This window comes from Ovis aries, chromosome 1 (genome assembly GCF_016772045.2).
Source record: "Ovis aries strain OAR_USU_Benz2616 breed Rambouillet chromosome 1, ARS-UI_Ramb_v3.0, whole genome shotgun sequence".
NCBI classification, from domain to species: Eukaryota; Metazoa; Chordata; class Mammalia; order Artiodactyla; family Bovidae; genus Ovis; species Ovis aries.
The window spans coordinates 118,840,797-118,857,813 of NC_056054.1; the positions used below are offsets into that span (position 1 = coordinate 118,840,797).

Below are 17,017 nucleotides of genomic sequence, written 5' to 3' on the forward strand. Positions count from 1 at the left end.
CATTGTTCATAACACAGTCCTTGAAGCACGGCCCGAGTACCCGGAATACTTACTCATCTAACTAAGCGCAAAGCAGTGGTCATGCAAATAAGCGCAGGAACGCGTGCACCCAGGCTACGTTCACTTCAAATGTAAATACGGGCTCTTCCTGCCTCATCTATGCCGAGGTCACAGACGGTGCACTGGAAACTGCACCAGGGGAGCAAAGAGGGCAGAGTGCAAGACTGTTCAGGCAGGCGAGGTATAGCCTGCCAGTGGGTCAGGAGCTCAGCCTCGAGGAGGGCAGGGCGCTCACCAGCCGGAAGCCACGCCAGGAGGAGGGTCGGGAGCTGGCGCGGACGCCGTCCCCCGGCGCCGCCGAGCCCGCTGACATCAGCCGCGCTCCTCCCCTCGCCTCCCAACACTCTCAGCTCCCGGCCGGACCCTCCCTCCTCCCACCACGTGTCCTCTCCCCTCCCTCCCGAGGGGCCGCGCGCACGGGCAGCCAGAGAGACGGGAAGGATGGCGCTGTGACAGCCGGGACGCAGCCCTCGGCGTCTGCACCGCGGCCCCGGCCCGCGCCCTGGCGCTCGGCCCGGCGGTGAGTGCGCGCGGGCGGACGGGGCGGGGGCAGCGCGGCCCCTCCCTCGGGCCCCAGGCCGCTGGGCCGCGGGGGGGGCGGGGGCGCCGACGCTGCAGCTGCTACCACCGCCGCCGCCGCCTTTGTTGCGGGCCCGCCGGGGGAGGCAGGCGGCGCCGGCCCCGGCCGCTCGGCAGGTGCGCTGGGGCCGGGAGCGGGCCAGGTGGGGAGGCGGGCCGGGCCGGGCGCGGGCAGGCAAGCGGCGGGAGCGCTCCCGGCGCGGGGCCGCGGAGAAAGGGAAATGGGACAAGATGGCTGGAGAAACCCGAGCGCGCCCCGGGGGCGCGGCAGCGGCGGCGGGCGGGGCGCCGTGCGGGTGGGCGGCGGCGGCGGGGACCTCTTAAACCGCACCTTTGCTGTGGGGCGGCGCCCCCACCACCCGGGAGCAGGCCAGGGAGGCCGTAGCTAAGTTCTGGCCGCAGCTCCAGGGATCTGAAGCCTGTTCACCCGCCCCAGACCTATCTTGCTGCATTTGCCCGTCCTTTTTGAAAATACCGAAGAAGCGGACTTTGAACTCCGGAAGGATCTTTTCTTTGGAAGCCTGGGAGGATGCGGTCCACCAGATGCACACTCACTTCACACCTAGGAATTGCCCGCGCCCCTAGAGGGCAGGAGCGCGGCCTTTGTACTGGTGTAGGAGCTGGGCGAAAGAGAATTTGCAGAAGAGAGAATTTGCTCTCCAGATGCAATGAGTTTTGCCTGTAGGGGTGGGCCCCAGACCCTGGTGATTTCTGCCTCCTCTTGGGTATCCAAGCATTACTCTTCACTAAGGGTCCTGGGCTTGGAAAGTCACTTAAAGGTAGAATGACTCTATCTTCTGACCTGGCTCATGGACAAAACCTTTGACTCTGGGAAATCCAGGTCTTCTGGGCCAACCAACCTCCTGACACTGAACTGGCCCTGTAGGAACAACCCAGTTGAGCGAGTGCACTATGAGTTCAAATTCCTTCATTGACAGGAAGCCAACACACCTGCTGCTGATTCCATGTTTGGGTGGCACTGGCTATGAGAAAGTTCTGCCTTTTGATGCATTAATAAAACTTCCTGGAATGTTTACCCACCAACCTGTTATGCCCTTGGGTCTCTACAGAACCAGTCTGGTCTCTCTTCCAGTCTTTTAAATATTTGAACACAGCCAGGTATGCTGACTGCCTGCAACCCTCTTCTTTTCATAACTAAATGTCACCTTCCAGCTTCCTGACGCTTTCCTTGAAGCCCTTCCTCCCCAGACCTGGCTCTTCCCTTTCTCTTGTTCCCCTGAACTGTCTTGGGGCTAAAAAGGTTTGTGTAACCTGAGCTGTCCCCTTCACAGGCTTTGAAGAGTTCACACTAGCACCTGATTTTTCTGAACTGAATCTTGCTTGCAGAGATGGCATCCACAGCCTGCCCTCTCAATTTGACCCTGAAAGAAGAGGAAGAAGAAGAAGAGATTCAGAGCCGGGAATTGGAGGATGGCCCCACAGATATGCAAAAAGTCCGAATCTGCTCAGAGGGTGGATGGGTAAGTAAGAAGGTGTGGGGTCCTCAAACAGCTGTGAGGGGCAGGCCCGGGAGCCAGGTTTGTAAAGTCTCTTCCTCGGGCAGCCACAGGAAGTAAAAATAGCCTAGCTTAGCCCAGTCCGGTGTGTTTGCATTCCTGAGAAAACAGTTCTGTGGCTTTAAAAGGCACAGCGAAGAATGGAGAAGCTAGTTATGAGAACTATCTCTTCAGCCACATAATGTATCACCGTCAAGATTGGAAGTCCAAGAGGCCACGGCTGTGTCTCTCTCCTGTACCCATGGATTCCCTATATCCTGCTTAATGCCAGGCACCTTGTAGATATCAACTAAATGTCTGCTGACCCATGTGTAAAAGAAAAATTATTCTGGCACTTGTTTGGATAATAAGGAATATACTAAGGAATATATTAATATTCAGAACTACTGAGATGGGCTTCAAGACTGGCATAACAGGAGAGAGAAGAGAACAGGAGAGAGCTCAACAGTGAAGACAAGTGGGGATTTATAGCCAGGGAAGAAAGCATAGGGCTCAGTGAATGGAAAATTGCCAAGAGGAGCCATCATCAGGGGGTGATTCTTTCTAAACTGACTTAGTGGAATTCTTGCTAAAACTGGGCTGTGCAGACTGTGGACCATAGCAGGTGTGTGTGTCCAGGGTAGAGGCCGAGTGGAGAAGAGGGCTCAGAGGCTGACCAAATTTGGGGTGAGGAGAAAATCTTTGTCACCTACTACTGATTGAAGGGAACCACTTAAACCATTTAAGTCTTGGGGTACTGAGCTGATATGAGGAAAGCTTTATGGGATGAGGCCGGTTGGTTCTGTGTGAACACTTCTACAGTAGTTGACACAGGAGAGAACTGCATTTCCAGCTGGCCCTGGGTGGAGGGATTGGGATAGTCAGCAGCAGTGAGTAGGGAGCATATTGCAAACATTGTCGTGTGATAGAATTCAAATTTAAAGTATAAATGCAACAGATATTTATAGTTACAGTTGTATACATCATTTACAGTACTTACTGGACTTCATGATAACTCAGCATGCATGGTAAACATTTTAAATAAGCACCAAATGACATTCCTTTTCTCTGCTTAGTTTTCCACTGTGTATGAATGTCATCGGTATACATAGTATGCTTTGTTTCCAATGAGAGATCTGTATCCATAGAATCATGGTCTTTGCAAACTATCTCGTCCTACTCCCCTCCCACTGCATGAGGTACAGCAGGGTTATCTGCTTTGGCCCTGGGATACACATGTATGCTGACTTCTGTTCTTAAAAACACCTCTTGAGCTGGAACCTTAAAAGTAGTGCATTTTGTTGTATGTATGTTATATTCAATTAGGAAGGAAAAAAAAAAAAATACGACTCCAGGCTGTGGGTTTGCCAGTCGAGCTGTTGAAGCTGGACTGCTTCTGTCTTTTCAGACCCTGCTGCTGTCCTCCTCAGTTCTAATCCCTGCAGCTGGGGAGATTTTAGAGAGCAGGAGTCATCCCATCTAGCCCTGAGCAAGAACACAATGCTTTGAGGCTATACTGGCCAACCGAGAACATTTAGACAGAATGGAGAAGCATGCAAAACAGGTGCAGTAGAAGCAAGCATTAGAGTCTGTTGGGACAACTCAGAAAAGAGCAAGGTGAAGCCCATGCTTGGCTGGGAAAGGAAGTAACCAGCGGAGCTGGAGGAGGAGGACTGGCATGTGTGGCATCCAAGCAACCTGCCATCCATCTGCAGTTACTCAGTGCACTGCTGGTGTCATTAAGACAAAGTTCTTAGTCTCGTGGAATTATTTTATGAGGAAGACAGGAAAGTAAATCTGATTAATTGCACAGTATTTGGAATTCTGTGGTAGATGTCAGGTCTGGACAGTCTCTCCTACAGGCTGGAGAACTCCTGGAAAAAACAGGCAAGGACCTGCTCTTGAGTAGTAAATAGTTTTGCCCCCTCCCAGGTACATCTGGGTGGAGACATTTCTGGTTGTCATGACTTGTGGTGGAACTTGGGAAGTGGGAGAGCCTACTGGCATCTCCTGGGTAGAGGCCCGGGATGCTGCCATACATCTGTGATACCCAGGACAGCCCCTGCAACAGAGAATGATCTGGCAAGAAGTGTCAGCGGTGCTGAGTGAAAAAAATCCTGTTCCAGGGTAACTAGAAGAAAATTATCAAATCTGTCTCTTACGTATGTGTTTTGGCTATAAGCTGTGTTAGGGTAATCAATAAAAGCTTTCAATCTTAAGAACCATGCTATAAGGGTAATATTGCATGGGAGAATTGGAGTAGAAATAACAATTTCAGGTAGAGAAAAGGGAACATGTACTTTGAACCAAGTCTTAGGCAGAGGTGGAACCAGCCAAGGGAAGGGAAGATCTTGCTATCTAGGAAGCCAGGAGCACAGGCACTGGAAAAAAAGTTTCTGTGTAGAGTCAGCAGTAGCTCTTGTAGCTGGAGCCCGCGGTGCGTGTCAGGGGGTGGAGGAGACGGTTGAGAGAAGCAGGGTGGGCCCCAGGCTCAAGCCAGCCGCTTCTGGGGTATATGTTGCGCCCTGGAGTCTGAGCTCTCTCCTTAGAAGCTCTAAGGAAGAAGTCCTCGGTTCATCTTTCTTAAGGGACCCTGGGGTTTGCTACTGCCACGAGGAAGGGGCTTAAGTGACCTGCTGAGAAAGTGTGGGCATGGGAGTCAGACTTGCTAACTGTGACCGTGGGCAAGATACTTATCAGCCATTCGCTTACCCATAAAACTGGGGTAGTTTTATCCCCATATCCTTGTATTATCTAAAGGATTCAATACGAGTGCAAGAAGGAATGCCCTACACAGTGCCTGGCATACAGCAGGCACTCTATCAGTGCACTGGTCCCAGGCCTCTGCCCTAAGAGCCCCACTGTCTTTGTTGAGTGGTTACACAGCTTTGTTAGCATGCCTGGGCAGCATGTAAGTACTCTAGGATAGTTAGATAAGCATTGGAATGACAGCTCTTGGGGCCGAGCAAGGCAGCACACACAAGCAGAAGGAAGTACACCTATCTGATGAGTCCCTGACCTTCTAGGAAGGGAGGAGGGCAGGGATCGAGGGCCCCTACCTGTGAGACCCAGCAAGGGTGGGTGTCTGGGGTTGGACGCTGGCTGCCTGATTTCTGAGTTTGGCCTAGGGCTGGCCCTGTTTACCTTCTGCTGTGCTTGGCCAGATAAAAGGCCTCTGTAGAGAGCAGGGAGGCCCGCACGGCAGGGCCTAGCTGAAGGCTTGCTCAGTTCTCACAGAAGGTTGCTGTGAGCAGAATTACTAAGCCACTACACCGTGTGCCTCTGAAGCATCGTGTGGGCTTGTCTGAGGACCCTCTATGGCTCAGTCGTACATGGATGAATCCAACCCCAGCCTCCAGGTGCCTTCTCACCACTTCAGGGCTGCTGTATTTTTACCACACTGGGTACGTGTTACCTTCTAAGAGTGCTGATAGGGATCGCCCTTCTGAAATGACAGGCACAGCTAGTCCTGTGTCCTGTTTTATCAGCAAAGGGAAAGGGACTATAAATAGGTATAGCCTAGATCTGAAATTTCCTAGGGAGAGAAAAGGCCAAAGGGAGAGTTGTTCAAAAGCCTGGGAAGTGGGATGGGGTGGGATGGAAAATTCCTAGATGCCTGGCTTTCCAGATTGATGAAATCTGAGCAGAGCCCGGAGACCCAATGCATTATACCTCCTGGTGTTTTACACTAGGCATTTTTGTCCATTCTTACTCCAAAGAGTAGGCTCAGTTTTGTGACAGACGAATTTTAATGATTATTTGAAACTATTCCAGGTAGAACAAGAGAAACGAAGAGAGTGTATACTTAAATCTTTGACTCAAAAACACCATTTCAAGGGATTACTTTCTACAGGAAGTGTCCTAGGCTTAGGGGAACAAAACAAAATAAGCCCAGGTTCTGCCCTCAGTGAGCTGATACTCTAGTGAAAGAAGCAGACAGGTACACCAAGAGGATCCTGCAGTGTGATTAGTGCCTTGAGCCCAGGGCATCACAAGGTACACAGCCCGGGTTGAGGCCAGCTTGCCCAGGGAACAGGGTATCTGGGCTGAATCTGGGAAGGTGGGTGGTGTCAGCCAGGCCAAGAATGGGAAGGACTTGTGAAGCAGCACGTATGGAGACCTCCTGGCCTTTGGAGGAGTGGGAATGGTTTGTTAAGGAACTGTTGGAGCAAAGTTCCACTGAGCATGTGGAGTAGAAGTGAGAGCATGCAAGCTGGGTACCTGGGAGGCTATTCTGCCCTCTGTAAGGGCTGGAGCCTTGAAGTCAGACATCCTAGGTCCCAGCCTCAACCCTATTGTTTATTGGCTGTGGGATTTTAGACCAGAAACAGGGCTACTCTGAGCCAGTTTCCTCCTGGTTTAAATGGGGTTCTGGGGGGAAATAAATGAAGCAGTTACAGGGCCTTTCGCAGGAAGTTCTCCCTATGTGGAAGGGGCTGTGAGGGTGGGGAGGGATGGGGTGGACTTTGTGAATAAGGCGGAAAGGCCAGGAGGTCTAAAGGACTGATGGCCAGACACCTGAAGAAGCTGCAGGCCGTGCAGACACTGAACTTTTCTAAGCTGATGGAAAACATCATCATGATCCCCCCAGGCCCTAGACTGCACCACGGGAAATAGCTCTGAACACAGCAGCCCAGTGATGCTTTACCACTGAATATGAGCTTTGGAATAGGATTTTTAACAAGAGGAGGTTGGTCTGGGTGGCTTGGCTGCAATCAACCACGTGGGCACCCCCTCCCACTGGCCCACAGTGTCAGGGAGGTACGGGAGTGGGGAGTGGAGCTCTGTCTTTAGGGCTTTCTGCTGTGGGTCTAGGCATCAAAGCAAACCAGTTTGCTCCAGTATCTCATTACATAAATTGAAGCTCTAATTAGCCCTTCTCTCCTCCTCCTCGTCCTCTTATGGAGTGGAAAAGGCCAGATGAGGTCCCTGCTCTCACCGGCTCCTCCCCGGGCAGCTTTGGGTTCTGAGTCATACACTGGGGCTAGCGCTCCGCAGCTGGAGACTAGTGCCCAGGCAACCCCCAGCACCCCCATGGTCTGAGGGTCTGTGACTGAGGGAGACAGCAGGGCTGTGTTGGCAGGGGAACCGCCTCAGGATGTTCCTTCCTGTAGTCGACTGGCTGTGGGTGGGGGCTTAGCTGTGATCAGCTCTCCTGCTTCGTGTGAGGATCCAGTCTCTCGACCTGGTGATCCATGGTGGGGAGTTTTCATCTCAGGGTTCTGCTCTCCTTATCTGTGAATGGGAGTGTGGCAAGCACTCAGCAGGGCACAGAGGACCTTGTTGACATCCAGATTTTGCACCTTGGAGCCGTGTGAGGACTGATGTGTCTCCGGGCCCAGGCCCGCCCTTGTGAGATAATGGTGTGTGATCTGCATCTACACGTGAAGACGAGTCATTGAGAAAAGCCTGTTCACCGTTGCAGGTGCCAGCCCTATTCGATGAGGTGGCCATATATTTTTCCGATGAGGAGTGGGAAGTTTTGACGGAGCAACAAAAGGCTCTCTACCGCGAGGTCATGAGGATGAATTATGAAACTGTCCTGTCTCTGGGTAAAACTTTGTTTTCCTTTGTCTCTTAGAAGCTCTGAGCCCAGAGAATTGATTCTATGTCTCTCTTCTCAGGTGTATCCAACATACCTCTCTCCTGAACCTGGACTCTGTCCCCTCAATGCCTGTGCCCATTTAATTTCCTGTTTTTGACTTAGGCAGGATATAAATATTGTGTCCTCCTACTCAGCAGCTCATGCCAGCTCTCAGAACCATCCTCATTCAACCCAGGCATACTTATCAAAAAAAAAAAAAAGACATCTAAGAAATGTCACTGTGGATCTGGGCCTGTACTTTATATGTTCCTAGGAGAGAAGGCAGGCCTCGCTATTATCCTGTCAGCCTCAGAAGCTTGGGGACATATCCCCAAAGCATCCTTGTTGCTTCCCTCCCAGCACTGATATTAACCATTTGGAGGGATTTCCCCACTTGGCTCGTGCAGGTACTGGAATGCTCATTAGATCAATGGCTGCATACACCCACTTCCCTGCTAAATGCAGTTCCTTTTTGTCATTGCTAGTCCGGGCCCTCATTATCAGAGATCCATAAATTCCCTTGGACAGACCTATTTCCCATCATATTTTTTCTTTAAGTATCCCTGAATCCTTCTCTACTGCCTTTCATAAATCTCCATACTGAGAAGACGGTAGGGGTGAGAGTGGAGAGGAGGTTTGCTTAAGTACTACAAAGTACTTATTTTGGCAATTCTCCAAGACAGTAACACAGCTGTTAACCTGTTTTATTTCCTGTAAACAGAATTCCCATTCCCTAAGCCTGACATGATCACTCGGTTGGAAAGGGAGGAGGAGTCTCAGAATTCTGACGAATGGCAGCTCCAAGGAGGAACCTTTGCAGGTACTATCATTAACCCAATCCAGAAGGCATCCAGTGGGAGAATTATGAAGATGGATTTTAAGTTTACATTAAGGTACATTCTGGGGGTATTTAAGTGTAAGGCAAGGTTCTGAGGCAGAAAGACTATGGGCTTTGGAGTTTCAAAATCTCCTTGTTTCCCATGCTGTGTGACCTTCGGCAACTTCATCCACGTCTCTGATTGTCCATTTCTTCATCTGTCAACTGCGGGTTATAAATCTCAAGGTGCAACCTCATATGCAGGTGAATGAAATTGAAGTTTGTGTGGCTTTGGCCCAGTCAGTGCACATCTTGAGTGCCTTGGGAGCATACCACACACTTCTGAAAGCTAAGGAAAACAGCGTGGCAAAGCATGCATCCAGGGTGATTTACTTGACTTCTGTCTGCTTCATCTTGGATGGAAAAAGCAGTGGCAGCTGTAGTACACATTTGAGCAAATGCGTCTAAAGAAGCATACAGTGTTGTACTGAGAAACAGCTAGAGAGCAGGAGTTGGATAAATACAGCTTCCCAACAGCCAGAGTGATTTTATTTGCCTTCTTTCTATAAGTAATAGTTTAAAATGCTGTATTTCATTGATTGTAAAAGATGTATTTCTGTCATCACTTTAACATCTCTGCAATTGAGAATGCTTCTTAAAACTGGTGGGTCTTCCCTGGTGGCTCAATTAAGAATCTGCCTGTAATACCAAAGACTCAGGTTCAATCCTTGGATCGGGAAGATCCCCTGGAAAAGGGAATGGCAACCCACTCCAGTATTCTTGCCTGGAGAATTCCATGGACAGAGGAACCTGGGCTACAGTCCGTGGCATCACAAAGAGTCGGGCACAACTGAGTGACTAACACGTAAAACTGATGGCATGTTACAGTTTCACTAGTGGCATTTTTTTTTTCTTATGGCATGTAAATGGTACATCTTGCAATTCATGGGTTCTTAGTTTTGGTGAGATATGGTAATATCCCTGAGTAATAGTCAATTTCTATGACCAGTCTCTAAATAGAAATATACAGTGAAACCCAGTTCTGACATGGGTATGCAAAAACCATACTTCTGCCTTATAAGCTTAACTTTGCTAAGTGTGCTGTTGCTATAGATTTTCTTGGTTTAAGGGATATGATTCAATTCATGATGATACAATTCTGTAACACTATGTGTAGAATGGGTTGTATTTGGCTTCTCACCCAGGTAAAGGTTATTTTGGCCCAGGCGTGGCCCTCACAGTTAGTACATTACTCAAGCTTGGTGCCCGTGTTCAGTTGCGAGCCCTTGCCACTTTCTGGCTTTGCCACCTTGATACGTTACTGAATTTTTCTACACTCATCTGCAAAGACAGGGTAAAGAAAGTTATTGTGAGAAGTAGATGTGGTCATCTATGGGAACTGGCACAGGGGTGAGGACTTTGGAAGTATCTGTTATTAAAGTGACTGCTTTTAGTGAACTTCAGATTCAGATAGTCTTGGTATTTTGACCAAAAACAAATCAAGGAATGACCCCAAAATCATTTGACTGATGGGCACTATCTTCACCCCTCCCTGTATATCTTCCAGAAAAGGAAGAATCCGACATGAAGCCCCCAGATTGGGCGGGCCCGATGAACGCAGCCTCGCAGTTTCCCCAGCCTCAGCACCTGGATGGCTTTGGCCTCCGTCTGCCTCGGGACATCACAGAGCTGCCCGAGTGGGGCGAGGGGTACCCCTTCTACATGGCCATGGGCTTCCCCGGGTACGACCTCTCGGCCGACGACCTGGCCGGAAAGTTCCAGTTCAGCCGGGGCATGCGCCGCAGTTACGACGCAGGGTTCAAGTTAATGGTGGTGGAGTACGCCGAGAGCACCAACAACTGCCAGGCGGCCAAGCAGTTTGGGGTGCTGGAGAAAAACGTCCGCGACTGGCGCAAAGTGAAGCCGCAGCTGCAGAACGCCCACGCCATGCGGCGTGCCTTCCGCGGCCCCAAGAACGGGCGCTTCGCCCTGGTGGACCAGCGCGTGGCCGAGTATGTGCGATACATGCAGGCCAAAGGGGACCCTATCACCAGGGAGGCCATGCAGCTGAAAGCGCTGGAGATTGCCCAGGAGATGAACATTCCAGAGAAAGGGTTCAAGGCTAGCTTGGGCTGGTGTCGAAGAATGATGCGGAGGTATGACTTGTCTCTGCGGCATAAGGTGCCCGTGCCCCAGCAGCTGCCCGAAGACCTGACCGAGAAGCTTGTCACCTACCAGCGGAGTGTCCTGGCTCTGCGCAGGGCACACGACTACCAGGTGGCTCAGATGGGAAATGCAGACGAGACGCCCATTTGCTTAGAGGTGCCCTCGAGGGTGACTGTGGACAACCAGGGGGAAAAGCCTGTCTTGGTCAAGACGCCAGGGAGGGAGAAACTGAAAATCACAGCCATGCTTGGTGTCTTGGCTGATGGGAGGAAGTTACCTCCGTATATCATTCTGAGGGGCACGTACATCCCCCCTGGGAAGTTCCCGAGTGGCATGGAAATCCGCTGCCACCGATATGGATGGATGACGGAGGATCTGATGCAGGACTGGCTGGAGGTGGTGTGGAGGCGGAGGACGGGCGCGGTGCCCAAGCAGCGAGGGCTGCTGATCCTGAATGGCTTCCGGGGCCACGCCACCGACTCAGTGAAGAGCTCCATGGAGAGCATGAACACTGACATGGTCATCATCCCGGGGGGCTTGACCTCGCAGCTGCAGGTGCTGGATGTGGTGGTCTACAAACCACTGAATGACAGTGTCCGGGCCCAATATTCCAACTGGCTCCTGGCGGGGAACCTGGCTCTGAGCCCCACCGGGAACGCCAAGAAGCCGCCACTGGGCCTTTTTCTGGAGTGGGTTATGGTGGCGTGGAATAGCATCTCGAGCGAGTCCATCGTCCAAGGGTTCAAGAAGTGCCACATCTCCAGCAACCTGGAGGATGAGGATGACGTGCTGTGGGAAATAGAGAGTGAGCTGCCAGGCGGAGGGGAGCCGCCCAAGGAGTGTGACACTGAGAGCCTGGCAGAGAGCCGCTGAGGGAAAGCCGAGGTGAGCAGCCGGGAGGGGCCGCTGGGCGCCGTCCCCGCGGGACACGTCGGGTCTCACAAACAGCCCTTTGTTTCTTGCCGTTCTTTCTGAGAACTCTTCGACCCCACAGTGCAGTGCTGCAGGTAGCAAGCCGTCAGCATTTTCTCCTTCATAGGAAACTTTGGTTGCCTGGCTTATTTCATGGGTATTTTGTATAATGCATGAAGTGAACAATGAGTGAGCTGCCTGAACATTTAATCTGAGAGCCATAATGCTGAAATTATTTAATCCTGAAGGAGCATAGTTTGACATGACTCCATTAAAAAGTTTTGTCTGCAAAACCAAAATTTTCCTTCCCCATATAAATCATGAATATATAGGGCCAACGTGTGTACCTGATTCACTTGAAACAACTGTGCTCACCTTGGCTAGCCTGGAGAGCTGGGATGTAAGGATGTGTGCACCTTCAAACTGCGTCTCTTGGGTCTCAAGTTTCCGTCTGGGGTAGTCTGCAGTAGCCCAGTGGGGAATGAAAGAAATAGCTTATGTTCGCTTTTCCCTGGGACATCAATTGTCTGTTTTAAAGCATCATCTTATCCTCATGACAACATTCACATGGAATAAACAATTACAATAATTTCACAGACATGTGAAGGGTGATATTTTTAAACTGAAATTCTGTACCAAAAAACAAACCAGAATGCTTATCTAGGACTCCAGTAAGTGAAGTCTGAAGACAATAAGGCCTGGCATTTTCAGAGTTAAGTATAGAAGGGCCACCGCTTTCATAGGAAGTTGGGAGTGGAGGACTACCAAACACCAGTAGAATGATTCTTCCCCCCACACCCCAGAGAGCGGAAAGTGACCACCTACAGTGGGCAGCATACAGAGAACAGACACATATTCTTTTTTGTTATTTCCCTAATTTGTTCAGTTCACTTGTTCCTCCAAACTGTTTAATATGAAGAGAGCACTCCTTTTACAAAGGACCTAAATGTATTTTGATATTTCTTTCCTGTAAAGTATAATTAGGTATTTCCATCCTACTTGCTGCTTTCTCTAAATGAAATCTCCTGTCAGACACCCCCACTTCATGCTGCGTAAGCTGAAGAGTGACTTAAGTCTCCTTCTCTGCCCCCAAATCAAGTAAAAGTTACTCGTGTCCAACTCTTTCCAACAACCCCATGGGCTATACAGTCCATGGAATTCTCCAAGCCAGAATACCGGAGTGGGTAGCCTTTCCCTTCTCAGAGGATCTTTCCAACCCAGGGATCGAACCCAGGTCTCCTGCATTGCAGGCAGATTCTTTACCAGCTGAGCCACAAGGGAAGCCCAAATCAAATTGTACTAGAAGTTCTTACGGTCAAAATCACTAAAATTGCTTTTTTCCCCTCATGTCCTCTAATCTATGAATTCAGCCTGCTAACCATTATATTGCATCCACTGAATATCAAATAGGAGTTATAGTGAGTTTTTACCATATTTACCTTCCTCCCCCACCCCATTGTTGTTGTTCAGTCGCTAAGTTGTGTTTGATTTTTTGTGACCCCATGGACTGCAGCACTCCAGGTTCCTCTGTTCCTCCACTGTCTCCCAGAGTTTGCTCTAATTCATGTTTGTTGAGTCACTAATGCTGTCTAATCATCTCATCCTTTGCTATCCTCTTCTTTTGCTTTCAGTCTTTCCCAGCATCAGTCTTTTCCAATGAATCTGTTTTGCCTCAGGTGGCCAAAGTATTGGAGCTTCAGCTTCAGCATCAGTCCTTCCAGGTGAATCTTCAGTGTTGATCCCCTTTAGGATTGACTGGTTTGATCTCCTTACAGTCCCAGGGACTCTCAAGAGTCTTCTCCAGCACCATAGTTTGAAAGCATCAATTCTTCGCCGCTCAGCCACCTTCGAAATGTGGTGCTGAAGACTCTTGAGAGTCCCTTGGCCTGTAGCTTCCCGGGTGGTGCAGTGGTGAAGAATCTGCCTGCCAGTGCAGGAGACACAAGAGATGTGGGTTCGATCCCTGGGTCAGGAAGATCCCCTGGAGGAGGAAAATGGCAACCCATTCCAGTACTCTTGCCTGGAAAATCCCATGGACAGAGGAGCCTGGTGGGCTGCAGTCCATGGGATCACAAAAGGTTGGGACACAACTGAACACAATCATCATCTCACATCCATGCATGACTACTGGAAAAATCATAGTTATGACTATACAGTCCTTTGTTGGTAAAGTGATGTCTCTGCTTTTCAATATGCTAAGTTTGTCACAGCTTTCCTTCCAAGGAACAAGCGTCTTTTAATTTCATGGCTGCAGTCACTGTCTGCAGTGATTTTGGAGCCCAAGAAAATTGGTCACTGTTTTTACTTTTTCCCTATCTGCCATGAAGTGATGAGACCAAATGCCGTGATCCTAGTTCTTTTTAATGTTGAGTTTCAAGCCAGCTTTCTCACTCTCCTCTTTCACTCAACAAGAGCCTTTTTAGTTCCTCTTCACTTTCTGCTATTAGAGTGATATTATCTGCATATATGAGATTGTTGATGTTTCTCCTGGCAATCTTGATTCCAACTTGTGATTCATCCAGCCTGGCATTTCACATGATACACTCTGCATATAAGTTAAATAAGTTAAATATACAGCCTTGCTATACTCCTTTCCCAATTTGAAACCAGTCAGGTATTCCATGACCAGTTCTAACTGTTGCTTCTTAACTTGCATGCAGGTTTCTCAGGAGACAGGTAAGGTAGTCTGGTATTCCCGTCTCTCTTTAAGAATTTTCCAGTTTGTTGTGATCTACACAGTCAAAAACTTTAGCGTGGTCAATAGAGCAGAAGTAGATGTTTTTCTGAAACTCCCTTGCTTTCTCCATGATCCATCAGATGTTAGCAATTTGATCATTGGTTCCTCTGCCTCTTTGAAACCCAGCTTGTATATCTGAAAGTTCTTGGTTCATGTATTGCTCAAGCCTAGCTTGAAGGATTTTAAGCAGATGACATTTCTGTGTATTTTTAATTTGCTAAGGTATATTCTACCCATAGGACTGGATCAAAAACTGTCAAAAGGAAGAAAACAAGGCTGGGGCACAGCTGTGGACATGGGCCGTGCATTTACATCCAGTCAGAACCATGAGTTTCAGCTCATCTTGACAGCTACAGGTCTCTGTATAATTGCCCTGGTTTTAAGCCGAGGAAGTTATAGAAGTAGACAGGATTATCAGTGAACAAGACATCTGAGAGGAGACATATGGGCATAAAGTGGCCTCTTCTCATCTGTTTGGAAATGTGACTAATGGAATAATTATGTTCATGAAGTTATACAGTGTCTAAAATCCAAAGGTTAACTCATACTTATGTTCTATTTTCTAGCAAATAGAACTGTTTGGAACATTTGGGGAGGAGAAGCTTCAGGAAGATTCCTCGCAGCCTGAATGCACAGGGGAAGCAGGAAAAGGCCGTGGGGCTTGAAATAACCCAGATCTGGACAGCAGCCTGAGCATCCGGCCCTGGGATAGAGCCCAGCCCCATCCCACACCATGAGGAGTCCGAAAAGTTGAGGACCCTTCATTTCACCAGAGACGTGATTAGAACAGAAACTGCTTCTGCCTCATTTCTTGTTTTAGAAATTACATTTATAGAACCTGTAAATAGGTGTGAACAAACGTATTTCCTAGAGAAGAGACCATTTGTTCAACACCAACAAGAAACTCATCATATGGGCCCAACTCCACTGGTATTCTTTCTTTGGAGAAAACCTCAAGTTAATGTTTTTCCTTCTGCCTCTAAAAATGCTTCCATCAGTAGAACCTGTCCCCACACAGGTCAAGACTGCAGAGGCAGCTTTGTAGAAATGGTCATTTATGTACACGTGCTACTTACTCATTTCTTTTTGGAAAAATGAGATGCTAATAATGACAAAATTCAGACATACTGGCCTAGTGCCAGCAGATGGCTTTTCTACAGACAAACTAGGTTAGTATGGAAAATACAGATTAAAATAAACTGCTACTTTATTTATCTTCCCAATCTGGTTGGCAGCTAGACTTTTCTAGGGTCTCATTTAATGGCCCTATTTTTCATTATTATTATATTTAATGATAGGGTAGCATTTAGTACACAAGCTCTTTTGTTTCTCAGGCTGCCTGCAGAAGTCACCATAAATTATCTGCTGTCTACATGGTACAAAGCCCATTGACTCACCTGATACTGTTTGGTTAATTCCTTTAATATTTTTATCACAAGGGTGGTAAGAGGGCTTGGGCCTTTAGTCACAGCTGTTTCAGGACTTCTAAACTTCTATCCTGCAGAAATAGGTGGGAGATCCTTGAAATTTTACACTAATTTGCATTCCCACATAAGTTGGGTGTTATTAAAACATTCCATCAAAGCTACCTGTGCTACAAAAAAATATGCCAGAACCTCATAGACAAAGCCATGGCTAGAAACGTCATTCCAATGTCAGATCTGGATAACGGGTTACCATAACCACTTTTCCTTCCTATAGACCCAGCTCATTTGTATAATCTTCTTGGCATCCTGAAACACCTATTTCTACTCAGGTACTCATTCCTATTATTAGTGACCCACGTTCCTCATTTTTTAAAACCAGTTTTCCTCCAAGAGGGGAACTTTAACTTCTGGTGTCGAATTACTTTTCAAAGTTTGAATTGTTTCCTCATTTGCTTTTAGCTGCACTGTATTCTTTTATCATCTCAAATGGCATCTAAATCCAGCTACTTTTCATTCCCTCCAATTCCACTTAATTTATCCTCCACTATCCTGCTTCCTGGCCCTTTCCTCTTTATGTCCTGTTTTACTTGTTTTGGGAGCTTAAAGGATTTTATAAGACCTAGTTTTTGGTTCCTGCACTGGAGCCATAGTTGTCTTGCAGAGAAGAGTAGAAAATGGGTTCAACTCCTGTTTCATTCCACCAACACCTCCTTGAGTCTCATCATCAGCTTACAGATGATGCCTTACAGGTTGCACAGCACTGGAACTTCCTAGAGTAATGGCTCTACTGTCGGGGTTTTCTGGGCTCACTCTTCCACTGACTTACGATCTATGCCTAACAGAGCCCCAGTACAACTATTTTGCAGAATGGCTATTACCCTAGGGATACTATAGCACATATTGAGGCATAGCTGTACTCCCCAGTAGATAGGAACTGACTCTTAACAATAAACTTTGATAATAAAGACAATAGGCTCTGGTGGTTTATTATCTGCTAGCATTTTTAAGAAGTCACATTTCAAACTCTCATTTACACTTCATTCTCCACTCAGTTTGGTACCAATGTATTATATTCTTGAATAAAAAAGTCTGTTCATGGGATGACAATGTAATTACTGTTGGTATCTTTAAAGGTAAATATGTGTGGTTTCCAACTGGCTTTTAAAGGTGGGGGAAAGGGCCCTAGCAAAAATAGCTTTTTCCCTGTCATGTTTAGTGACTGTTTTCAGGAATGGTAAG

General features: G+C 48.3%; 1 protein-coding gene across 3 annotated transcripts; it reads left to right on the top strand.

The window, feature by feature from the left end:
• Positions 1-486: 486 nt before the first annotated feature.
• Positions 487-16,748, top strand: POGK (pogo transposable element derived with KRAB domain). 3 transcript variants are annotated; one of them, XM_042257304.1, is made up of 7 exons: positions 487-580; positions 1,578-1,758; positions 1,987-2,120; positions 7,561-7,687; positions 8,441-8,539; positions 10,104-11,587; positions 14,918-16,748. In XM_042257304.1, the coding sequence occupies exons 3-6, from the start codon at positions 1,989-1,991 to the stop codon at positions 11,573-11,575; spliced, it is 1,830 nt and encodes a 609-aa protein (XP_042113238.1). In that variant the 5' UTR covers positions 487-580; positions 1,578-1,758; positions 1,987-1,988; the 3' UTR covers positions 11,576-11,587; positions 14,918-16,748. The 3 variants fall into 3 exon arrangements, with proteins under 3 accessions (XP_042113238.1, XP_014947837.1, XP_014947838.1); XM_015092351.3 differs by lacking the exon at positions 1,578-1,758; XM_015092352.4 differs by lacking the exons at positions 487-580; positions 1,578-1,758 and adding an exon at positions 629-756.
• Positions 16,749-17,017: the final 269 nt, after the last annotated feature.